Source organism: Xenopus laevis, chromosome 5L, assembly GCF_017654675.1.
Source record: "Xenopus laevis strain J_2021 chromosome 5L, Xenopus_laevis_v10.1, whole genome shotgun sequence".
NCBI lineage: Eukaryota > Metazoa > Chordata > Amphibia > Anura > Pipidae > Xenopus > Xenopus laevis.
This window is the reverse complement of record NC_054379.1, coordinates 76,734,302-76,761,004: the sequence shown is the minus strand read 5'-3', so window position 1 is coordinate 76,761,004 and position 26,703 is coordinate 76,734,302. Positions and strand designations below refer to the sequence as shown.

At 36.7% G+C, this 26,703-nt stretch overlaps 1 protein-coding gene across 9 annotated transcripts in view; it reads right to left on the bottom strand.

Moving 5' to 3' along the window:
* fam184a.L (family with sequence similarity 184 member A L homeolog) overlaps positions 1–26,703 on the bottom strand; it is a 92,386-nt gene that overhangs the window by 13,978 nt on the left and 51,705 nt on the right. For 7 of the 9 annotated variants that reach the window (XM_041562249.1, XM_041562247.1, XM_041562246.1 and 4 more), the window contains 9 exons: positions 24,750–24,885; positions 23,534–23,715; positions 20,121–20,318; positions 17,460–17,582; positions 15,372–15,533; positions 12,018–12,139; positions 11,773–11,923; positions 2,506–2,547; positions 573–785 (listed from right to left, as the gene is read on the bottom strand). In XM_041562249.1, the coding sequence (XP_041418183.1) occupies positions 573–785; positions 2,506–2,547; positions 11,773–11,923; positions 12,018–12,139; positions 15,372–15,533; positions 17,460–17,582; positions 20,121–20,318; positions 23,534–23,715; positions 24,750–24,885 (1,329 nt within the window). 9 annotated transcript variants of the gene reach the window in all.

Sequence of the window (26,703 nt, the reverse complement as noted above, 5' to 3'; positions counted from 1 at the left end):
TTAAATGATTTGCAAGGATGGCACATATGGACTAAAGTAATAGATTGCTTGAGTCCGAAAGCTCTTCAATAGGATCCCTGTGCAGGTAATGAAAACACTTTGCCTATCATAGCCCTTAGCACACCAGCACTCACATCTTTGTAAATGAGCCATTTAGACTATAACATACCTAATTATTATATACAAATAAGAAACCTTCCAAATAGTTTGTTAATTGAAAACTAAAAAAACGTTCGTTTTAATAAACTACGACATTGGAAACAATGAAACCTACACAAATTAGAACAATATAATTTAAGTATATAACCAGTGATAAAATGGTGCAGTTCAAATATTGTTTAACTGTACTTTATCAAATGTTACATAGCAGAATGCCCAAATAGTGTGATATAAGTATTGTTTTTTATGTATATACCAATTTTTATAACATTCGATTGAACAGAAATATTTTTTAATTTGCACAAAACATTGAAATTATGATATTTTTATTATTACATGTTCATAGTGGAAGATGCAGCCACTAGATACAACCATCACATTGTCACTTGAAATTGATTTGATATCAGACTTACCTTTTGTTTCTGAGCCTTTGCATCTTCCATAGTCTGGAATGCAATGATGTGAGCTTCTTGAAGGGACGTCTGCCTCTGCTGATGCTCTTCCTCAAGCTCATGAAGCTCCCGAGTGAGACGCTGGCGCTCACTGCTGAATTGCGACTGCAGGTGCTGCAAAGCACTCTGGGACTGGCATATCTGCATCTCTAAGTTCTGTTTAAGAAGTGATATCTACAACACAATGCATATTCAAGTACAATTAAAATGAAAATTAAACATTTATAAAATGTTCACTGCTGTACAGTTCGATACACTTTATCATTTATGTTTTCAGAAATAAATACCTACAGACATTTCCCTGTGTCCAGCTTCAGGTATTGATCTTAACCGTGGGGACAATGAATGATGGTGCACAACGCTGCTCAGCATCAGCACTATTACATCTCAGAATTGTTGCTCCCCAGTGCGTATTGCATGCTGGGACAATTATGGAATGAATCATTCCCTCAAGAAAATACATTGTTACTTCTTGACAAAAATTACCACTACTTAATATATATGTCCCATAAACTTGAAAAAGAATGCACCTAAAAGCGAGTTTACATATAAAAATATAAGTTTCCTCCATGATATTGATCAGGCCAGGCTACCCCCGTCTCTTAGGGGTTAAGAATAGGTTTTGAGGCACAGACCTACAGGTGCCTATTTAAACAATACAGCACTAGCAAAGCCCATTATTGAGGTACAAAGCCTGACATGTTACACATATATGAACGAGCATTATCAGGGTGCTAGCTCACCCTAGTTTCATACTTATCCTTAGTGATCGCAACATCACACAAAATACCAAAAACACAGTTTTAAACTTGTACAGGAAAAGTATGCCACTCCCTGCATCTTTGTCAATAACACACAGCCAGTATGAGTATCCATCTCCCAATCATTCTGGTCACTGGAAATTTACAATTTTGCCTTTTCTTATTAACCAAAGACTACTTGCCAATGGTTAGTATAAGCTGGAGTAGTATAACATAGTATAAGATGGAATATGAGCATTGCCAGAAAACCTGAAAGTCTTCTATAAAAAATAAAAGTACTGGAGGTATTGGAGGTGGGAAAAATTGAGGAAGTTGTAAATGTGACAGGCCATAATCTTTTAAATCACTGCTTTTCATTGAAGATGGATTTCCTCTTGGCATCAAATAAATTCTGACATATAATTCAGAAAAGTAACATTTCCCTGGCTGCATAAACCAACACACGTAAGAAACAAGATTCATTAAATCCTGAAAACATTTACATATTTATGTGTAAATGAGGTGGAATAAACACACAGAACGCCAAACTAAGGACCTTGCTTTTCACAGAGACATGTCAATGATGATTTAAGGAAGACGTAGTTATTTCTAGGTGCACCCCTTTTTTTCAACCAATGTCTTCACATTTGATTGATATGAATACATTCGAGTACTGTATTTGAAGTATTAATGATACAAGTTTAAAAAATATCCAAAAAATAATTTTGCAGCACAACTCTTATTAACGAATTTCTTATAATAAAACTATAGAAGCACACAATTTCAGTAAATTGAGCTGAATGCAGTAATGTCATGCTTTTCTAGCAGGCTCTTATACAGGCACGTAGAGTGGTGTATTATTGCACAGTGAATGCTGCATATGCTATACAAATGGCAAAAATAGAATTTAAAAGCTTGATGGCTGTACTGTATGCTGGTGCTCACAGCAATCAATCTTTCGTAGCCAATCCGCTTCCAGGGATATAGATTTCCAATACTTTTAGTGAAGACGAATTAAAGACGATGCTCTTAATTCTGAATGTACACAAGTGCTGGCAAGTTGTTAGAAGGCAGCAAGCAATTTAGAAACAGGCTGCAGCCAAATAATGATGCGGGCATGCCTTATGTAAATGCTGTAAGTGCAGACGACTTACATTGCTGATGGATTTATGTAAAGCTTCACCCAGACAGTGCCGCTATTTAGGAAAGATCACAAGAATAAAGGGAGACATTCAGAAATCCACAAGATAAAACAATGGGATACAAAAGATGAGGTAAAACACTTTGCAAACAAATATGCCACTATATGTAGGACGGAGAACACAATGTATGGTTAACCCCAACAATCATGATGAACACTTTATTAAAGGGCTAGTTCACCTTTAAATTAACTGTTAGTGTGATGTAGACAGTGAGCACAGTGGCTTACTGCAGCCTTGCCTGAGTTAAATTTCTGACTGTGATGTGTCACTGTGTGGGTTTGCTCTAGTTACTCTTATTTCCTATAAAAAAAAACATAAAAAAGGGTTAATTGGTAGGCTCCACTGAGGTAGGGCTGAATGTGAATGATGAACAATCTCTGTAAAAGAGCTGTGTGAATTTGTTGGTGCTATATAATACTGAGGCAATCTGCAATTAATCTTAATTTTTTTATGGTTTTGAGTTATTTCGCTTTTTGTCCAGAAGCTCTTCAGTTTGAAATTTCAGCAGCTAGTTTACCCTAGCAACAGAAAAGTGGTGTGAATGAGGGACTGGAACATGAATAGGAGAGGGACAGAACCGAACGATAATAAATAAAAACTAAAATGAATAAGAACAGGGCATTCCATAACATACTAAGACTTAACTTAAAGGTGAAATACCCGTTTAATGATAAGACAATTACAGCGCTTTATGCTGTATATTGATGTAAATATTTAAAGCTATACCATATGTTCCCATGCCACTGGAATATCTAGAACAGCAAATAATCATTCATCCTGAATAATGTCATTCTCTCTGGCCTTCAGTCCTCCCAAATGATTTATGTAGACTGTACTGGTATCCATCAATTTGGCTTGTGGGATGATTGGTCAGATACCTGAACAATCGGTCAGTGCATGGCTGCCATGGCACATGTTGTGAGCAATCTGAGGTAGGGATGTAGCGAACGTCGGAAAAAAAGTTCGCGAACATATTCGCGAACTTGCGCAAAAATGCGAGCGGTTCGCGAACGGTTCGCGAACCCCATAGACTTCAATGGGAAGGCGAACTTTAACATCTAGAAAAGACATTTCTGGCCAGAAAAATGATTTTAAAGTTGTTTAAAGGGTGCAACGACCTGGACAGTGGCATGCCAGAGGGGGATCAAGGGCAAAAATGTATCTGAAAAATCTGCCTGTGTGTGCTTGGAAGAGATAGTGTAGGGGGAGAGCTGTTAGTGATTTCAGGGACAGATGATAGTAAGTTTGCTGGCTAGTAATCTGCTTGATACTGCTCTGTATTGGAGGGACAGAAGTCTGCAGGGATTTGAGGGACATTTTAGCTTAGGTAGCTTTGCTGGCTAGTAATCTACTGTTCTCTTTAAACAACTGCCATACGTTGACCTTGTAGGCATTGTTTGCCCAGTTTTTTTGGACGCAGCCACTGAAGCACAGTTGCCATAAAAAATATGCCATATAAATGCTGAAAATAGTAATTTTTCGCCATACGTTGACCTTGTAGACATTGTTTGCCCAGTTTTTTTGGTTGCAGCCACTGAAGCACAGTTGCCAGAAAAAATATGCCATATAAATGCTGAAAATAGTCATTTTTTGCCATACGTTGACCTTGTAGGCATTGTTTGCCCAGTTTTTTTGGTCGCAGCCACTGAAGCACAGTTGCCAGAAAAAATATGCCATATAAATGCTGAAAATAGTAATTTTTTGCCATATACGTTGAGTCAACGTATGGCAAAAAATGACTATTTTCAGCATTTATATGGCATATTTTTTCTGGCCTCTGTGCTTCAGTGGCTGCGGCCAAAAAAACTGGGCAAACAATGCCTACAAGGTCAACGTATACACTACTACAGCGGTGGATACGGATTACGTAAAATATATGAATGCTGCTTGAAAAAAGTCACTCCGGTGTTTTTTCTGGAGACGGTAATATTATGGATATTTAGACAGAATGTGAACAAGGTCACACAGCTAGATGGCGGGTTGAAGAAAACAGTGTGCAAATAATGCCTACAAGGTCAACGTATACACTACTACAGCGGTGGATACGGATTACGTAAAATATATGAATGCTGCTTGAAAAAAGTCACTCCGGTGTTTTTTCTGGAGACGGTAATATTATGGATATTTAGACAGAATGTGAACAAGGTCACACAGCTAGATGGCGGGTTGAAGAAAACAGTGTGCAAATAATGCCTACAGGGCAAATAATGCCTAAAAGGTCAACTTATACACTACTACAGCGGTAGTAAAATAAAAAAAAAATGAATATTAAAAAAAAAAAATTAAAGTTGGTGCTGCTGAACTACTAGGAGCAGCAGATTAGCACACCAGTCCCACTCCCCAACACTGCTAGACTAATAGCACTGGGCTCTTATAGTAGTAGTAGTAGTAGTAGTAAAACAACAAAAAAATAAATAAAAGCAGTCCTTACAAGGACTACTGTTATTGCAGCAGTCAGCAGATGAGATCAGAAGCAGGACAGCTGCCCACTGCAGCTACATACAGAGCACTGCAGTAGAAGGTAGATTACTAGCCAGCAAAGCTACCTAAGCTTAAATGTCCCTCAAACCCCTGCAGACTTCTGTCCCTCCAATAACAGAGCAGTATCAAAACGATTACTAGCCAGCAAACTTTCAACTGTCCCTGAAATCACTAACAGGCAGCAGCTCTCTCCCTACACTATCTCTTCAGCACACACAGGCAGAGTGAAAAAACGCTGCAGGGCTTCGGTTTTTATAGGGAAGGGGAGTGGTCCAGGGGAGAGCTTCCTGATTGGCTGCCATGTACCTGCTGGTCTGGGGTGAGAGGGCAAAAAAAAGCGCCAACAATGGCGAACCCAAAATGGCGAACGTCGCGCGACGTTCGCGAACTTCCGGCGAGCGCGAACACCCGATGTTCGCGCGAACAAGTTCGCCGGCGAACAGTTCGCGACATCTCTAATCTGAGGGTTATTGATTCTAATCTTTGGGCAATATTTACCAAATGTTGAAAAAAAGAAACTGCCATAGTTTGCCAGAGGGAAATTTACAGCTCTCTATTTACTTGTATAGGATTTTATTAGGGCATATTTTCTGCTCTTGACAAATATGTCCACAAAATATACCCCTTTCTCCAAATGTTTTGACCCCAAATGTCCAAAAAACAACTATAAATACAGAATTCACTAAAGTAAGACAGGACATTTTTTATTTGCCAAGAGGGAAATAAAATCACATAAGTACCAAGGGAATACAATTGTAGGTACAAGTAAATATTCCCCCAAACTATACTAAATAAATATTGTTTTTCTGTCATAGATATAAACGTCATATTCTAAAAACCATTTCAGGGGATGAATAACTGGTGGGTGTTTCTGTCTTACTACCAGCTAACTGTTTTCTTATAAAATGATTTGGATATTAACACTGAAACGAGTCCTATTTTTGTCACAGTGGAACAAAAAACGTGTCTTTGTTAATGAAGTTTTAGTATTGTTCTGTTATTATCATTCCTCTATTGTTAGAATAGCACAGTGCATTGTCTATTGTCAGATAGACACATTTAATCATCATGTATTGTACTGGCGAAACAGAAAGCATTGATTCACTGCTATATTGACAGAATAAATATTCTGCTATTCATATGCAAAAGCAACAAAAAATCCTTTGTTGTGTTAATATTGCAGTGACCTGGTTATCTTTTTGCGCCCTAGTGTAACCATTCCTGATATTATGCATCATTCTTGTATGCCCCAGTAGCTATTGGCTCTATTGTTAGTATTGTTATGCACCTGCAAGAATACTTACTCCCAGAGCTCATAAAAAGTGTTTGCAACTCCAATACAATAATAAAAACATATTTACATATGATTATGTAATGAAAAGTTATCCATTAAACATTTTGTTTGCTTTTGACTGATGTTGCCCAAATAAGAGGGGTGCTCTAATAGGTTGAAAAGGAAACACTGTATCAACGCTTCTTCTCCCTAAATATATACCAACAGTACCTCATTATCTCCCTTTCCTAACTTTACTGTTTTCTGTTTCTCTCTCTCTCTTCCCAATATGTTCTGCAAACTAAACAATACCCAGTGTTCAGGGGCTATATAATAAAAAAAACAAAAAATGTAATTGAAATATACCTATGGTGTTAACAGACAGTCTAAAGCAGGGGTCCCCAACCACCGAGCCCAGCGCACAAAAATGAGGCGCGCCCACATTGAGGTGGGCATATCGGGCAATCCGATCGTGAGTCCTAGGGCCCAACTATCACATCAGAATGGAGGCAATACAGGCAGTCAGATTGCGGGACTGCATCAAGGAACAGATGTGACCGCGATCTGACAGAATTTTTTACCCTGCCCGATCGGCATCTGGCCAGATATCGATTGGGGACGCCTGATCGTATGGCCCCACACACGGGCCAACAAGCTTTTATCGGCCCATTTATGGGGGCATATAGGCTCAGATTTCGGGAAAAGACTTCACTGTCTTAGATCAATATGTGAAAAGCTGAAACAGCCTTTATACATCTGTAACCTTGTTATGAGCAATGGTGGGTTCGGACCATATATTGGACCTCAAAAGTGGACTCAAACCGAAAAGCCAGTGCCATAAAAGTATTATGATATACAGCCATCCATAGGCTGATAAAAGTTCTCGAAGCACTTCAGAATAAATCAGCAGTTTATTGGCCCGTGTATGGGGCCTGCCCAACAAATATCAGATATCTCAAGGCCAGGTTAGAAAAACCTTTCAGGCAAGGACCGCATTAGTGCAATGCTGTGATCCTCTCCTGACAGGTTTGCATCAGTATCCGATCTTTGGGATCTTTGGATTAAGGGCCAAATTGGACCCACTGGGTTGGTGGCCAAATTGGGTAAAGATCCACAAAATGAGCAGATCTGTTAAAGCATGGTCAGCTTTAATCCCCGCATCTGTAGGAAAGTTATTGCATGTGTTTATAATTATCATTTGTGCAACGTCACTTTCTAGTTTTTATTCTTCCATGTGCCCTTGTTCTAACATTCTTCTTCTTACATTTTACTTCCTGAACTCTGTTAATTCCTTTAAAAGATCTTGATGTTTCTATCATATCACCTCTCTTGGACCTATTCCTGATATTCTCCACCTAACAGATTCTCTATAATAAATATTTTACTTAGACCTCCAAAACTGGATACAATATACTATTGAACATTGTCTCACCTGTGATAAAACCCTCTGGAGTTATAAATTCAGGGTCCTTTTATTCTGATGCCACTGCTAGAAAAATACCATACAGTGATGCTAGCTCAATATGGATTATTTTACAATATGCCTAATTAAATTTAAAGGAACAGTGTAAAAAAAAGTGTAAAAATAAAAACTGTATAAATAGATAGGCTGTATGAATTGAAAACATTTTCTAATACAGTTAGTTAGACAAAAATGTAATCTATAAAGGCCGGAGTTTGACTGATATCTAACATAACAGAACCCAACTTCCTGATTTTAAGCTCTCTAACTCTTAGTTAGTCAGCGATTTGAAGGGGGGCCACATGGGACATAACTGTTCAGTGAGTTTGCAATTGATCCTCAGCATTTAGCTCAGATTCAAAAGAAACAGTTATGGCCCATGTGGCCTCCCCTCAAGTCACCGATTGGTTACTGCTTAGTCACCAGTGTAACCAGTCAGTGGAAATCAAGAGAGTTGAAAAGCAGGAAGTAGTGTACTGTTCTGTTATGTTAGACATCCAGTCACTCCAGTTTTTAGACATTACATTTTTGGCTAACTAACTATATTAGAAACATTTTTTATTTTGCACAGCCTATCCATTTACCCAGTTTTTATTTCTATACTGTTCTATTCCTTTAAGATCCCAAACTTTCATATAATTTCTTTAAATCGTTTAGCATTTTGCTTACCCCACATGAAGTATTAACTGTGTTGTCCAGATTTTTGTGTCATCTGCAAAAAATCACACCTCATCCTGGATAAAACATGTAACAACATCTATAAATTTATTAAATAGAAATTGGCCTTTTAGGTCCTTTAACCAGCACTGTACAAATTTCACAACGATCAAGTCTAGTCTTGAACTGTAAAGTTTTAGAATCAGCCTACTGTATGGGACACTTTGAAAAGCCTTGCTGAAAATAGAATCTGGCAAAAGCAACTGCTCTACCTTGATCTTGCACTTTTGTACCCCAGTCAGCGTAATAGGGAAATTACTATTATTCGCTTAAAACTCCACCAAACTCCTTAGATTTTTTTCTGAGATTCTATTTAAGCAAGGAAAAAAGATAAAAAAAAAAAAAAAAAGGGTCACATTATTCCATTCTTTTTCTCAACTATCTTAAAAAAGCTACACTTTCATTGATTTCTATAGGATCTTGGTTTTAGTCTTTTGTTCAGTTTTCAAGGTTTTTTTTAAACTTTAATAAATCTTGAATTTTCAAGTATAAAACACTCAAATACATTTGAGACTCTATTTAAGCCACAGGCTTTTCAATCACAAGAAAGAAAAAAAAAGGAATCTTGAACTGAATCTTGAAATTACCCGCTATTCATGTAAGGCTTAGAAGTCTGTAGGTTTTATTATATTCCCTTCTCATAAATAGGTAATACATTAGCTGTTCTACAGTCAATTGTAACCAATCATTTCACTAATGACCAGTTCAATCAATGGTGTTGAAAGGCTGCATGTATTTTCTTCTTTCAACCATTATATTGTGTTCCTAGTTGTATTCATGCTCTACTAAAAATCATCCCTCTCTAACTCTAAGGGGTAAATTTATCAAAGAGTGAAGTTACGCCACTAGAGTGAAATTCCGCAGCTCTCCATTAATTTCTATGGGATTTTGAAAGGTGTATTTATCAATGGGTGAAAGTGAAATTTCACCCTTTGATAAATACGCCTTTAAAAACCCCATAGAAATTAATGGGAAGTGGCGGAATTTCACTCTAGTGGCGGAACTTCACTATTAACTTCACTCTTTGATAAATATACCCCTAAGTCCCTTGGTAAGTTTAAATGTTTTCATCAAAATAATTCTCTCTTCAAAACTGCACCTGTTGAGGTACTAAAATTTTTTCTTATATTTTTTTCAATAAAGCCATGCAACAATGTGTCCTACTTTAAATAGTTAGTATTTTATTAATATGATTTTGTAGATAGGGCCCATAAATAGAAAGCAATGAACAAGTGAAATCTCAGCAATGACCCTATAAACTGGGGTAACCTTTTTGTTTTTGCTGTTTTGCTTTGTAGCTCAGTTGGGTTTGCTCTTCCAACAATTTAATCACTTTTTAAGTTGTCTGAAATGTATACTTCCTTGACGCCTTTCTTCTACTATCATTTATTATTTGCAGATCCCCATGGGAACAAAAATGCATGCTGAATGCAGAAAAAATATGTGTGACACATTGAAATACTATTACAGCACTGACTAATTGACTAACTTAGGGAACACTTGTAAAACATGGATGTAATGGATCAAAACCACAAAAATAGATTTTTAAGATTGGAATCAAGATCACAATATATTTATAATAGTTGTCTCTGACTAAAAAACTAAATGAAAACACACACACAAAGAAAAACTAAAAAAAATGAATCAAACATTGAGGTTATTCTTGTAAAACTTGCAAAAAGGTCAATAACATAATATGAGGTTAACTGTATTGCTATATTAAATAATAAGCATGAATCAAATCATTGCTTGTTTTATATTATTTTTTAGAACGTCCAGTAATTATTTTCCTTTGGAAATCTTTGAGGAATGGATATTTCATCTTTTGATATAACTAGTATTAATTCTTGCTAGGGATGCACTGAATCCACTATTTGGGATTCGGCCGAATCCCCGAATCCTTGGTGAAAGATTCAGCCGAATACCGAACCGAATCCGAATTTGCCTAGGCAAAAAATTATTCTCTCCTAACGAAAAATCATGTGATTTCCCTACTTGGCCCTAATTTACATATGCAAATTAGGATTCGGTTCGGCCAGGCACAAGGATTCGGCCGAATCCGAATCCTGCTGAAAAAGGCTGAATCCTGGCAGATTCCCGAACCGAATCCTGCATTCGGTGCATTCCTAATTCTTGTACACCATAAAGCACCATGTGCTCTATACAGTACCAAGCAGTGTTCAAAAATGTTTCCTAAAATATATTGCAGTCCCATTTAACACATGGCTATTGAGCACATGTTTTCTGCTGTGAGTAGGTTAGGGTGCTACCAATTATTATTGAGTTGCAGGTATTTCTAGATAGCAATTTCAAATTTGTATTTAATGTATACCAAGGCCTGGCAATTTTATCACACACATTCAGAAGCAGTTGAAATTCAAGCCATCAAGGTGTTACAAAAGATTACAGATATTTTTAAAATTGTATTTTCATGTTTAGACTGAAAAATGTTTGAGTTATAAAGAAAACGTTGGCTTCTCATTTCTTATACAGTGCAAATATTGCATATACTGAAATGTATATTTCAGATGTGTGCTCAACATTGCCTCCATAATGTATGATTCACATTTAGCCAGGGGCGATCCTGGTCCCTACGCCGCCTGAGGCAGCAGCAGTTGCTGCTGCCCCCCCCCCTCCCCTGGAAATTCGCTCTTAAAATACCAGGAGCAGCATTTTTGCTGCCCCTGGCACCTAGTGGGGCGCTGCCGCCTGTGGCGACAGCCTCAAATCGCCTCATTGGCCAAGCACCCCTGCATTTAGCAAAGCTTGTAGAGTTTGGCTGGAGGAGATTTTTTTCTCCCAGTAATACTTTAAATGCAGGTCATAACATCAGCTGACTAAAATAAGCAGCCAAAAAATAAAAATACATGACAGCACTGACATATAATATATATGGACTTCTCATTTAGCAGCGGAACAAATGCACAAAATATAAATGTTAAATAATTACTCGTGTTTATAATGCATTGCTAATGTGCATTCGCTGGCATTTTTCTAGCTTTTCCACTGTGTTCTATATATAGTACAAGGGGGTTTAATTCAATGAATAAATGATGCAGTCAAGTAGAAGAAAGTAGTAATATTAATATACACAGTTGAATGCAAAAGATGAATATTAGCAGTTTAATTAGGATTATTCATCTCTAACCCTGTTCAACAAAAGTAACTAATACTGTCCTAGTTTGAATCTCACAATTTATTTCTATAAAGAAATAGATAACACTGTCCTGTATTATTATGTCAAAAGACAACCATGAAAAAAGCCTTTCATGCTACAGATCTATACCTGATCTAGAAGATCTTCCACTTTCTTCTGCCATCCATCCTTGGCTGTGTTCATCTCCCGTTCTTTGATCTGAAGGAGCTGGGCAATTGCAGATTTCTTGTCTTCTGCGTGTTGTAACTTTAGCTCTTCCCGAAGTTTGCTGCACTCTTGTCTAAATAAATAGAAAAAATAAAGACCAAACAAAAACAGTGCTATCAGCCCTTGTCAATTGCCTTATTTATTGTTGGGGAGGGGCTTCTTCCTACCTGAGAGTCTCTGTCCATTTTAATTCTAGGTCACGAGCAACTTTGTCCATCTTTAGTCTCTCTTCCTCCCTCATTGCAGAAAGTATTGCTTCATGCTGCTGTTTTTCTTTCTCCAACTGCCCCTACACAAAAAGCCATCAATCAAACATACTAAATACAGTGGAAAACAAAGGAGTTATTTGTGTACTTCAAGTACAATGTCTTATATGCAAATATAGAAAATACGTCATCTAATATATCACTTACTAATGTATAGTACACAAAGGAGAGAAGGTATAGAGCATACAGCCAGTCCTAAGGTGGACTCAAACAAAGGGTAAAACACAGTCAAATTAAGCTTGCCAAAGGCACAGAAACAAGAAGGAATGTGCACCTTATAATACGATCTTATATAATCACTCCATAGGCTTGTTCCAAAACTATTTGTTACAATCTACTAGCAAAAAAATCCATTATTGCTAACTAGTTAGGACTGCCCACTTTTGGTACCCTGAAAAGAGAGCATTGTGGGTGGCAGTGAATTTAAGTATGAATTTAAGGCTTTCCCAAATAAGCAGCACCACTGCTACTGTGGAAGACACATTTGTTTTAAGACTCACTGCAAGTCCTCAGAGCTTTATACTGGCCAGCTCTGCAGTTTTCTGGATTGTCTCAAGACAACTGTTAAAAAAATCTTCTAGTGCATCTATCAGCAGCTATTGCAGGACCTTTGTACTCTTGGGGCCTAAAGCAATTACCGTGGTTGCCTTGCCACTGAGCTGGCCCTAACAAGGAGGCTAACTGAAGGCCACACAAGGAGACAAGAAATTCCTCAATAATGCAAATTAGGGAATCAACTAACTTCCTCGACCTATAACCTTATATTTATTGAGAGATTGATTATTCTTGCTTGGTTGAAACAATGCCACTTTCCTCTCAGAGGAAATAAGATGTTATCTTTTAAATAGGTGAACAGTAAATTGTGTGAGGCTGCTGATTAGTTGCTATAGATGACTAGATTCATAGAAAACATTGCACCTTTTATTACTTGCAGTTTCTTATACAATACATTGTTGCTGGGGTAATTTGGACCATAGCAACCAGACTGCTGAAATTGCGAACTGGAGAGCTGCTGGAAGGGACTAATACCTATCTGTACAGTATGTTTTTGTGAGCATATGCTCATTTTTAAATAAAACAAATATAGGTATCACTATATTAACTATACTATGTTATGAAACAGGGACACGGTGCAGAAATTCCTTGTGGAAACTATAATCAATACACTGTATTTGGCTACTGCATGGTTGATGGAAAAAAACACCACAAAACTTTTCATGTTATAGCAGCTTATTGATTATTTTTAGTAGATGATTAACATAAAGCTAGTTTGAGAATAATCCTGGCTTGTTAACAAGATGTTTAGCACTTCCTTTGGGACTAATAACAGTCTTTATGAAAGGATCCTTGTGCAAGCTAATATAGTTATAATGAGTTAGACAGTTAAATGTTTTTCTTATCTGTGCAAACAGCACTTTCTCTGCTCAGGCATCAAACATTAAAATTTCCAGTACAAATGTTTTATGCGTTATACAGGGGCTAATGTATTTAACAATTCAGAAAAACTAAGAATACAAAAACAACAAAAAACAGCATAAACTGATGAAAATGTAAAATTGGCTAATGCAAGAATGAATGATACATTGCATGTTATGATGAGTAGACTGTGTCCTTGGTTGATAAAATGTGGAAGTTATCAAGGAACTTGGAAACCCTGAACAACACAAGCCTCATTTACAAACTCAAGAGCAAAACATTAGCTTGCATATAAAACTGGGCATGCAATGGCACTATTCGCAAATTTACTTGTGCCAATACATCCCCCTATCAGCATTGATGAATAATGCCCAGGTGCACCCATGGACACCAGGGAACCTTGCAACTACAGCCAGACGTGATGTAGCATAAAGCCAATACTTCCTTATCCAGAATAACTGACTTATGCCAAGTTAATATGACACAAAGGCCATTAATAAAACTGCACACTAGAAGTGATGCCATTTAAACAGAAATACAAGGGGAAAAGTGTGCTGCACCTTGTGCACAGTTTAACCAAAATGGTTGCTACTTTTACATTGGATTTGGTGCATGGCACCAAGGTTTTGGTGGCCAACATTATGCACTGTGGGTAAAAACATTAAGACTTGCATCTGGAAACTGCACTTTGCACAGTTTATAAACGAGGCTTCAGATCTCTTGGAAGCACAATGCCTTTGTGTTTTAACCATCACCCTGATATCAAGAAAAAAATATTAATACAATGCAATATTTCCTAACTGCAATTAATCATATAGCTCACTTAGTCTGCACTGCAAGTCAAATTGGCTGCAATATTTCAAGTGTCCATGATATAATTAAATACATTTTCATCTGTAGGACATTCAGGCCCTAAAATGAGGCAGAATAAGTAAATATTTTGGGAATAGAGTAAGATATCAACGGGTTACTGCTCTGGTGCAACTTAGCATCTAGCTTTGTAAATCAATTCCACTGTGTGTGTGTATACAATATTTTTTGTACACCACAACTGGTTGTGTGTGCTAGTGTAATAACTACTAGAATGTGAGCCAATAAATTTCCCAAACTCTTAGAAATTCTTGAAATGAATCTACAACTATTTCCCAATATGCTGCCCAAGGAAGCATCTGTCTGCATTGGTAAAATCCCTTTGTATAATTTGTTTTATCTGAAAAAAGAGAACGAAAGTGATGAGCCTCAGAGAAAGGGTGACTACCTTTATTCATAGACTTGGTACCATTACCTAAGTTGGATTGGACACTGTCATGATTCTTATATTTACCAAAAAAGGATATACTGTAGCCTCTAGCAAGTAATGATCACTGAGGTTACAAGACTCCTAAACAAAATGTATCACATTTTGAAAAATATGTGTCTTAAGTCGATAAACTGACCCACAGGTATATTATGTATTATATGTGGTGAATATTATATAAAGCCCTGTAAAAGTGTGTTGGCTGTACATTTCTTCCTAAAAATAGCAGAGCTGATTTCTCACCTGCTAGTATGACCTAGCCTCTGTGTATGTGCTTGGTCAGGTTTATCGATCAGGTCCTTTTATACTGTACTGAATACTTGTCAGGAGTATATAAAGTATATGTTTTCATGACATTGTTGAAGCCTACATAATATTTCCTATGTACCCCTAAATGAGATGATCCTTTGCAAGAAATTAAAGTTATTCTTTATTTGGAATTCAAATATAAAACTTGGACATGTCAAATTTCAGCAATCTTTGGGCAGGCTGTATTACATAATTTTTCAGATTTAAGTAGTATCTTAGAAACACAACCTTACCTGAACGGCAAATAAAGAGTTATTGGTCTCTCTCAGTCTCTCACTAGTGACATCCAACTCTTTCTGAAGTCTGTCCTGAGTATCTTTTAAGCTGGTTATATGACACTCAGCTGAACCAAGCCCTTGCTTGCTTTTTGTCACAAGGTCCTGTAGTTGTACATTCTGTTAAAAGATATCGCAGGTTTTCATGTACAAGGACAATCAATATCCAGTTGCAAAGCATACATTTTCCAGCAAGCCCTAGTCTATAGTCTATATCTGTTGACTTGGGCAACTGTTGTATAGTCTATAAAGAAGATTGTTGGCATATATCTACAGTAGTCACAAGCTGAAAACAACGAATTGTGCATAAACCTTAGTTTTAATTCCATAGATTTATGAAGGTTTCAAGTTGGAAAATACACTGTCCTATGTGACTCAATGAGCAGCTAACTTGTTTTGCACCTGTTTTGTTGCTAAGAAGATAAATGCCAAAGTTAAGACAAATTCAAATAATCTTTTTAGAGGATGCATGAACACATAGATAAATCCTGGAGTCACGTTCGGACAAACACTGCCAATTTAATTTTCCTTTCTACAGCATTGCTCAACATACATGTTTAATATTCTTCTCAAGGAACATGATTGCGGTTATAAATAGCCATATGCAATCTTTATACAAAGGCTAAGAAGCTCAATAGCAGAACTGAAATATATTCTGCAGTGGTTATACTAATATTCAACCAAATGGTCAGTTGAAGAATGGTTGATTGAATGAATAAAGTACAGTTACTGGTCAAACACATTTTAGACAGATCAGGCCATGTTTTTAGAAAGCAGTTGAATGCTTTGTATGGATTTTATAGAAGCTTGGTGGGGGGTGCTTGCCAAATCTGGGGAAGTCAAAGCTTGCAATATATTTATTTTACCAGATTTGCAAATTAACTTGTTGCTAATGCTGAACTTGAACTAGGGACCTGCTTAATCATAACACCTTCTGACATTCAAGCCAGCTGTCAGTGCTCTTTCAGATAAAAAAATAATTTATGTTACTTGCAATTTAACAGTGAGAGGTGAATCACATACATCATGAATTGGTTTGAAATCTCTATTAGTGTTATGCCTAGATGTCCGATGTTTCACTGTAATGCTTTACTGAAATACTGCTTCTGTGTACAACACTTGCACAGTGCACTCTAGAACAAATTCACTGCAATATTTCAGGACATTTCATTTGCTTGTCAAATTCCTTTTTATAGATGTGGGAATTTGTGCAATTAAAAGAGGATTCTCAGAAAGCAGAAGAGGATTAGGTAGGCTTACAGATGTGCAGCTGACGCACATTGCTGGGTTATAAAATATATTTAGTTAATTTAGTCATTACACTTTACCCTTCAGAGTAAATGTTTATATCTGATCAGGATGAGAAACTAAGAAGAATTCTGATATATGTTTTTGTACAAAAGGTACATTAAACTTAAGAAAGACTACAAGATTTATATGATTACCCCGTTTAAAGGGATTGTTGAGCTTCAAACAACTAGTTGTTTTCAGATAGATCAGCAGAAATAACAACTTTTTCCAATTACTTTCTATTTTCTATGTGTGACCGTTTTTCTAATATTGAAGTGTAAAGTGTAATTTTTCACCTTCTAAAGCAGCTCTGGGAGGGGGTCGCCGACCCTGTCAACTGTTCTAAATTGATACATTTAGTTGATACATTTCTTATCTTTGGGTTTCATTACAGGCAGCTGTTAGAATTGATACAATAGTTGCTAATACTCCAGAGATGCTGCTGAGAATTGTATCAACAAAACAGTTTAGAGTTCGAATTACTGAGCTGCCAGACTTAAACACCAGAGACATGAACATTCAACTTTAAACTTAGATTTTGGAAAAACAGTAAAGAATAAATAATAGAAAGTAATTGAAATAAGTCTTTATATCTGGGGAATAATCTAAAAACAACTGAACTGAAAAAAGGTGTTTGGAAGGTGAATAACCCCTTTAAAGAAAAGTTTAAATACTATTATATAAAGGTAAGTTATGAAATACATTTTGTTTATGGCCAATCATTATCTGATTTGTTTGTATTGAGACACTATTTACCTCAAGATTAGCAGTTGTCAGCCTTTCTGTGAGTTCTTCCTTAAGGTTTCCCAGCTGCTGTCTCAACTGGTTGTTACTTTCCTCTAGTTCTGATAATTCCTTTTCAAATTGTTGCTGGAGCTCCTGAATTGACAAGAAATAGAATGCAGAGAGGATTTACAGACACTTTAATTATGGCGTGCCAGGCAGCAGATGTTATTGCATCTTCAACAAGCTTGTTTGTGACAGAATTACAGATAAAAATAAAGGCACAAGAGAACCAGACATTGAAGTCTACATCTATTGACTATATGCACAGAAATGAAGAGCGAGCAGTTTTTACAGATTAAAAAGCAGTACAACTTCTGAAATAATTAGCCAATTAGACTGGGAGCATGAATTAATCGATGCAGGCTGCCATTTGGACAGCCCTGATTGGATCTTAGATTTGTCCCGCGATGACTGCCTCGCTTCCTTCTTACGAGTAGACACTAAGTCCAAAGACTAATTTCTCAGTCTGAGGGAGGCCAGACAGAATTTTCTAGGACTGCAATTTTGTAGGGAGCATTTACATCTTGCCCAGTGAAGCCAAATACACAGTGAAGTCATGTTTGAATTAATTCTTGGCTGTAAACTGGCAATTTCTACATAGCAGTGGCAGATAAAAAATGTACAAGTATAGCAGTGGCAAATAATACATCTACAAGTATAGAAGTGACAGATAATACATCCATAACTATGGCAGTGACAGATAATACATCCACAATAGGGATGGGTGAATTTTTTCACCTTGTTTTGCCGCAAAAATGATGCCCATAGACTTGTATGGTGTCGTGCGTAAAAAAAAAAAAATTGACACCCATAGACTTTAATTGGCGTATGCGACATTTCGCTGTCAGTGAATTTTTGACGAAACGGGTCAAATTCCCTAATCCAAAACTATGCATTGACAGATAATACATCCACAACTATAGAAGTGACAGATAATACATTCACAATTATAGCAGTGACAGATAATACATAGTACAGAAAGTACAACATACAGTAATATGAAACAGTTTGGGAAACCCTATTAATTCTTTGTAGTTTTGTTTACCATTGGCTGAGCTTTCAAAGTAGCAACTGCCTTGTAATATATAACATGCCTTATGGAAACAGTAGTATTTCAGCAGTGACATAAAGTTTATTGGATTAACAGAAAATATGCAATATGCATCATAACAAAATTAGACAGGTGCATAAATGTGGGCACCCCAACAGAGATATTACATCAATACTTAGTTGAGCCTCCTTTTGCAAATGTAACAGCCTCTAGACGCCTCCTATAGCTTTTGATAAGTGTCTGGATTCTGGATGGTGGTATTTTTGACCATTCATCCATACAAAATCTCTCTGGTTCAGTTAAATTTGATGGCTGCCGAGCATCGACCGCCTGCTTCAAATCATCCCATAGATTTTCAATGATATTCAAGTCGGGGGACTGTGACAGCCATTCCAGAATATTGCACTTCTCCCTCTGCCTTTGTAAATTTCGAAGTGTGTTTAGGGTCATTGTCTTGTTGGGATATCCAACCCCTGCGTAACTTCAACTTTGTGACTGATGCTTGAACATTATCCTAAAGAATTAGTTGATATTGGGTTGAATTCATCCGACCCTCGACTTTAACAAGGGCCCCAGTCCCTGAACTAGCCACACAGCCCCACAGCATGGTAGCAGGTGTTTTTCTTGGAAAAAGGTGTTCTTCTTCTGCCATGCAAAGCACTTTTTGTTATGACCAAATAACGTAAATGTTTGTGGAGGGAGTGCAGAAAGGACTTCTTTCTTATCACCCTGCCATACAGATGTTCTTTGTGCAAATTGTGCTGTATTGTAGAACGATATACAGATACACCATCTCCAGCAAGATGTTCTTGCAGGTTTTTGGAGGTGATCTTTGGGTTGTCTGTAACCATTCTTACAATCCTCTGCATATGCCGCTCCTGTATTTTTCTTGGCCTGCCAGACCTGGGTTTTACAGCAACTGTGCCTGTGGCCTTCCATTTCCTGATCACATTCCTAACAGGTGAAACGGACAGTTTAAACCTCTGAGATAGCTTTTTGTAGCCTTCTCCTAAACCATGATACTGAACAATCTTTGTTTTCAGATCTTTTGTGAGTTGCTTTAAGGATCCCATGCTGTCACTCTTCAGAGGAGAGTCACACAGAAGCACAACTTGCAATTGGCCACCTTAAATACATTTTCTCATGATTGGACACACCTGCCTATGAAGTTCAAGGCTTAATGAGCTCATCCAACCAACATGCGCCGTTACATGCATTCAAATTAGCAAAATTACAAGGGTACCCATATTTTTGCACAGCCAGTTATTCACATTTGATTTAATTTCATACAACTGAATACTGCTTCACTAAAAATCTTTGTTCAGAATACACCCCAGTACTCAGATGTTCCTGGGAAATGTAAGACATACCACTGTTATCTTTTTTGTTGAAAGTGGAGTAAATGAGAGGGGTTCCCAAACTTTTTCATATGACTGTAGATTGATATTTAACAGATGTTATTTAATTCTGTGGACATACACAATAATACATTCCAAGGTCAATCTCAAAATAAATATTTTATTTGTAGTTCAGCAAATGGCTGTATCTGCATGTAGTGATCTCCACAATGAATGACTCACAATCTGTAACTTCTTCTTTTCGTTATTTGCAGTGTTTTGAGCTGCCTCAAGTGCTGCTTGATGTTTCAGTGACATCTCCTCTACAATCTTTGCATGAAACTCTTTAAGCTGAACTGTCTCTTCCTCAAATTTGATGCGCAGGTTCATCAGCTCCTTCTCATAGCACTGTCTGTGGGTCTGTTTTGCTTCACTGATCTTCTGTTAAGAATAAGGCAAGAAAATGGTAAAAAAGCTTATTCATGCTTCAAACGAAATTATCACACATTGTGTGGAGATCTCAATAAACCAAAAAAGCTACACAACTGCTGGTATGAATGCCATCTGATGTTTCTTGTTACTTACCATGTTGAACTTTCATCACAACATTACTAAGCAGCAATAGTATACCTTCCTAATGCCTATGATCTATGAAGGCACTTTAATAATCCATAAAGAATTCCTTATAAAGTGATCAGAGTTTATTTTTCTGTAAAAAAAAAAAACTACAGTGGCACTGTATGAGAACATAATAAATACTTCTAGATACTGTTTTACAAAGCTTGGGTATCTTATACAGGTATTGGAACCATTATCCAGAAACCATTTATCCAGAAAGCTATGATTTTTGGAAGGTCATCTCTCATATAGACTCCATTTTAATCAAATAATTAAACCTTTTTTTAAATGATTTCCTTTTTCTCTGTAATAATAAAACAGTACCTTGTACTTGATCCCAACTAAGATAATTAATACTTATTGGAGTTAAAATAATTATATTGGGTTTAATTAAAGTTCAATTGATTTTTAGTTGATAAAGTATGGTGATTTAAATTACAGAAAACCCCAGATCTCAAGCATTCTGGATAACAAGTCACACACCTGTATACATATGTGTGTAAAGTACAAAATACTGTACTTTTCCTTTTTAAATAAATTTAAAAAGGAGTGTGTGTAGGGTTGCCACCTTTTCAAAAAATTTTTACCGGCCAGTGATGAGGGAGGGAACTAAAGGGGTGGGCCGTGACACAAAAGGCACAGAGCCCCAGGTGGGGGTCACAACGCACGATGGCCAGAAGACGAAGAAAAGGTACGTTTCCACCGGAGGACCAAGGGCTTTTGTTAAGGGTATTACAAATTACCGGCAACTACATTAAATACATTTAAAAACGAGATTACCTTAAAAGTCCTCATAAATATTCTTTAGGTAATCTGATTATTAAAACAGTACTTCCTTGGTCACAGCACAATTCATCTTAAACCTTTAATTTGTCCATCAGAACAATTTGTTGGCTTCAGTTCCGGAGAGCTCACAGACCATGCATGTGTTAAAGACTCCAAAGCTTGCTTCCAATTTTGCATTCGGGCAGTATATTTTAGTCCAACAGGAAAAAAATACATTTAATATTAATGGGCAGTTAAGGAGGAAAGAGTGGAAAGTACATGTAACCTTGATAAAAAATAACAACAAAATGTATGCTCTGAAAAAGGGAGCAGTAAGCCAATACACTGTATTGCTGGGGGCAAGGACAACATGTAGCTCTAAAAAGTCACTTCACTTTATCTATCAAAAGAATGTTCTTGAGACATAAGATATTTTGCTGTGAGAGCAAAACTATTAAAAATCCTGCTGAAACTGTAGGAAATCTGCTGAAAATATGAATAGTGGAGGCAGTTGTGAAACTAGCAGGGTCAGTGTGGAAAATAGAATTCACTTTCAAGCACTCAGCAGTCCACAATGTTTCTATGGTGCAAGGCTGATTCTTGGCAGTTGCCTAAGCAAGTAAAGATACAGAATGCTGCAAAAACATAGTAAAAGTGGACCTTCAAACCATTTATTCAGGTCCATTGGCTAAATATATGAATGGTTTGTGGGGGGGGGGTGTTTAGGATCTTTCTGATAGAGAGTCAATTATACATAGAGGTTCCGTATGGCAGTATAAATGAGCCCAACTAAGTCCAACTGTTCCTTCCTTCTACCCGCACTGCTAAGAATGCATGCCAGAAAAGTAAATGGGAAATTCAAATGAGCAATGGAAAGAGTTGAAGACGTATGAAGGAATGAAAAAGAAAAGACAGTCACAGATCCACAACAGCAGAGATTTCTGATCACCTTAATTTATTCTAGACCCCAAACTTTTCTGAAACTTGCCTTTAGTCACAAAGGACAAACACCCAGCCAGCTGAACCTTTACTTGCATACTATTTATTTGGTTCCGAGTTGAAGAAGGGAAAAAAACACTTTTTAATACTGTGCCTTAGGACTATGGCACACAGGGAATTTTACACAAGACCTCATAAAAAAATAGGCAAAAGTGACAAGCTATTTTCAAATCAACCGGGAAGGTTGCCTGCTTGCAGTATATTGGATGTTTAGGACAATCAACCTAGTTCATAAACATAAATTTTAGAATAAAAGAATCCGATACTGTGGGGTTACTACTGTCTGTTTTTTGTTAATTTTTGTTTAGTAAATATACCTCTACACAATCTGATCAACTAATTGAAAGTTATAATAAACTGTGGGAATTATCCTTTGGTTTTGATAAAATCAAATTTGTTGGCAACAACAATGCAGCAGCCTTTAAGGCCTGATGTTGTCTTCTGTCTCCAGTTGGACAGCTCCATCTTACACCAAGCATATTACACCAAATCCTAGCAAATTCTCATTACTGGAAAACAAGCTCATAGATAGTCTATCAAGCAATTCTCATTTGCTCCCCACTACAGGTATTACTTTCAGACTGATTTACAATCATACTTTAAAATCATTACATGATTGTCTGAAAAGAAATATTGATTTTCTTCGGATTTACAGTGACAGTATAGGAAGGCAATGCTGTGGATTTAGATATTGTAGAAGATCTGTGCTTCATACAGACTTCAGACAGTGCTTCCTTTTGGTTGTGAAACAAGGAACTACATTTGGCACTAACACTCTTCATAAAACACACTTATTAATACAAATTTAAATTTGACGGTTTTACTGTGATTGAGTTTTGCATTTTCAATAAGTCTCACAAAAAAGTTCCCTGGTAAAAATCCCAAAATATAATATGGTACAAGTTGTTTAGGCTCCTTTTTTCACTTTGCATAAGACAATTGCTCAATATTGGCATTATAACAGCAAGATCAATAAAACTGTGTCTGTTTCAGGAATCTATACAGTGTATGTCTTTAACCATATTAACCATGCTAATATTCATTCTAGATGAGCTTGAACTAACTCCCAGAATCTCTCAACAGCCAGCTGGATGTACTTATTTGATATGGTCCAAATCTATATGGCCAAACTGTTTTTTAGATGGTTTCCTAACATCATGCATATATTATATAAATACAACACAGCATACTTTCTCTAAAAATTTTTTTTGGGGGGTGAGCCCCTGTAACCTATAGTTACACCAGTATTTTCAAAAACACATAATAATAATAACCTTCTCCAGTGCAAGAATCTGTTGCCTTTGTCGCTCATCCAGGTTTTGGTTTTTGCTCTGTAGCAAAGATCTTTCTTCTTCTAGTCTGGTTATTTTTTCCTTAATTCTGGCTTTTTCTGACTCCAGATCTTGTATGGTAGCTTCTTGTGTCATTTGAGTAGTTTGCAGCATCCCAATGTGACCTAAAAAGATGCACAAATCAGATTTAAGCAACATGTGTGCATTATTTGCCATAAATTAAACTCAATCAACTTAATTGTTGTTTAGAGCTTCATAACCTGGATCACTACACAGGTTTGCTAATAAAAATTATTTCAAATTTAAATAAACCTAATAGGATTGTTTGCCGCCAATATTGATTCATGCAGCTTAGTCTGGATCTGTTACAGACTGTTTTATTAATACAGAGAAAAAGCAACTGTTCCTTAAAATGGACTCAAAGGGATATGGACATGCCAGAATTCAGGGATTTCTAAATAACAGGTATCCAAAGACGGGCCAAATCTATGGCGGGTGCACAGGAGCACAGGAGGAACAGCTTGATGGGGGGAGAGGTGATGAACTTGAGCAGCAAAAAGATAGACAATGGTTGATGCACTGTAGGTGTAGGTGAGCTGCACTAGGGGAAGGCAAGTAGTTGAGAAATATGCCTAGCACCCCAGCCCCCTCATCTAGCTACCCTTAGATTTGGCTCTGTGGGTCTCTGGACAAGGGATCCCATACTTGTACTAAGTAAATGGTGTCAACCTGTATATTTATTGGATTTATTGGAGTAATGCTAGCAGTTATAGCATGTATTAATACGTTTATGGAGTGGTAACAGCCCTTTTCCTCACTCCTGGTACAATTTACCCACCAATTTGTGCCTGTTACTTTGCCACCAATTTAGATTGTAAGCTTTATGGGACAGGGACCTCCTTGCTCCTTCTGTTTCCTAAATTACATATTGAATTTATTAATAATGTCTTCTTAATTGTATTATTCCTTATGTATCTGATTTATGTATTATTTACAATGCACTGCTCTGCATAAGTAAAGCCTCCACTGTTACCATTTGTTTCCATGCAGAACAGACCATAAAAAAAAGCCTTGGACAGAAACCCAGATCCCAAAGTGCAGTGATCCATAGCAACCAATGATATTATTGCTTTCATTTTCTTTTTTCTAGCCCATTTAAAGCTATAAGTATTTAAGTATAAGTCCGTTATTTACGTACTGGCTTTAAGTACAAGTTCTGTAGCTTGCTGCTGTATGCGTTCCCGTGCAGCTGCTAGCTCACTCTCCATGTCATTGTGTTTGCTTAATAAAGACATCTCTCCCTGCTTCACATTTTCCAGCTGCTTCTGAAGAACCTAAGGGAACATGTAAAATTTATGAAATGCACACTATAATGCAACCAAGTGAGAAAAATACTGTTAGAGATGACAAACACCATCATAAAATGCCCTTAACCATAATTTGTCACATATCAAAGCATCCCAGAAACAAACAAGTATGTTGTCTGAACATCTTCCCAGTTACATACGTACATATGCTGCTGATCTGAAACAAAAAGAAAATTACACTAAATAAATAAAATGCATGTATTATTTGTTTTATGTTTTTATCTTTACTCCAGATTTGCCAACTGCTGCTACACAAAATGGAGGTCAAAAGGCAATATTATAAGAAGCAAAAGAGACTCATTGTCAAGTAAAACTCACAGGCTTTTGTAGAATTACAAGAAAAAAGTTAAGTCTCTCCTGTGGCGATATTCGTACAATGTGCTGTAGTATCTGTGCTTCAGTTGCAGTGTGGTACAATTACATAGCCAGAGTCAGAGAAAGAGCATAAGAAGCCTTGAGCTGAGGATAATGCTGGGTGAATTTCACTTGACTGCTGGAAGTATTTGCATTACCATACATAAGAAGAGGGAGGAATATACCAAGCAGTTAAAAAGGCATTATGAAATTAATATTAATCTGGTCATACATGTGGTCCTTGAGTTTCCCTGCCTTGAGTATAAACAAGAATGTCCAGTGCAGAATATGAAGGTACCAATAATTACATTCCCTTTCTAAATAACAAACAAAAGCATAGGACAAAATGATTAAAGGAGTTCACTTTTAAATTAACGTTTCAGTATACAGTACATATACTGTATGTAGACAGTGATATTCTGAGACAATTTGCAATTGGTTATCATGTTCTATGATTTGTGGTTTTTGAGCTATTTAGCTTTTTATTTAGCAGCTCTCCAGTTTGCAATTTCAGCAATCTGGTTGCTGGGGTTCAAATTACCCTAGCAACCGTGCACTGATTTGAATAAAATACCAGAATGTGAATAGGAGAAGGCCTGAATAGAAAAATCAGTAATAAAAATAGTAATAACAATTGATTTACAAATCACATTACAGAGCATTTGTTTTTTTTAGGTGGGGTTTCTATAAAAAAGAAAAAGAAAAAAAATTAAGGCCAATTGAAAGATTGCTTAGAATGAACCACTCTACAACATACTAAATATTATCTCAAAGGTGAATCACCCCTTTAATGAGAAAGCAGCTACTTTACCAACTACAACCACCATAGCATTTACCTGTCTGCAAGAGCGTAAAACAAACCCTTTAACCCTTTGCCAGCCACGCAGGTACTCCATAGGTTATAGCAGGTAAGGGCTCAGACTTTTTCCCCTAAAATCTGTTTATTTGATGGTGTGACAAGTGGAAAGTGTTGATTTTGTTGCATTTTCTGAGATTTTTATTGAATATTCTGTTCTGCGTTGATTTTATTGCACTTTCATTTTTTTCGTTGCTGCTGATTTACTGGTTCTGACTCGATCTTGCTTGTAATTTACATATTCCCTTTGTCTTGCAGTTCATTTGTGTTATTGCTTGATTTTCACTGATTTTTTAGTTATGCGTTTTTTACTTGTTCTATCGTGTTCTTGCTTTTACTTTGCATTTTCACTTTTGTCTTGCAGTTTATTAGTGGTTCTTGATTCAGTGATGTTACTGCATTTGCATTGCTTTTCATTGCTGGTTCTTGTTTGATTTGTAATTTACTTGATTTACTATTGTAAACTTAATTTTATTGAATCTTTAGTTGTACCCACTCGTTAACTGCTCCTTAATTGTTGCATGAATAGTGGTCAGGTATTTTGACCACGAGTAGTTGTTGAATGAATTGTTTTT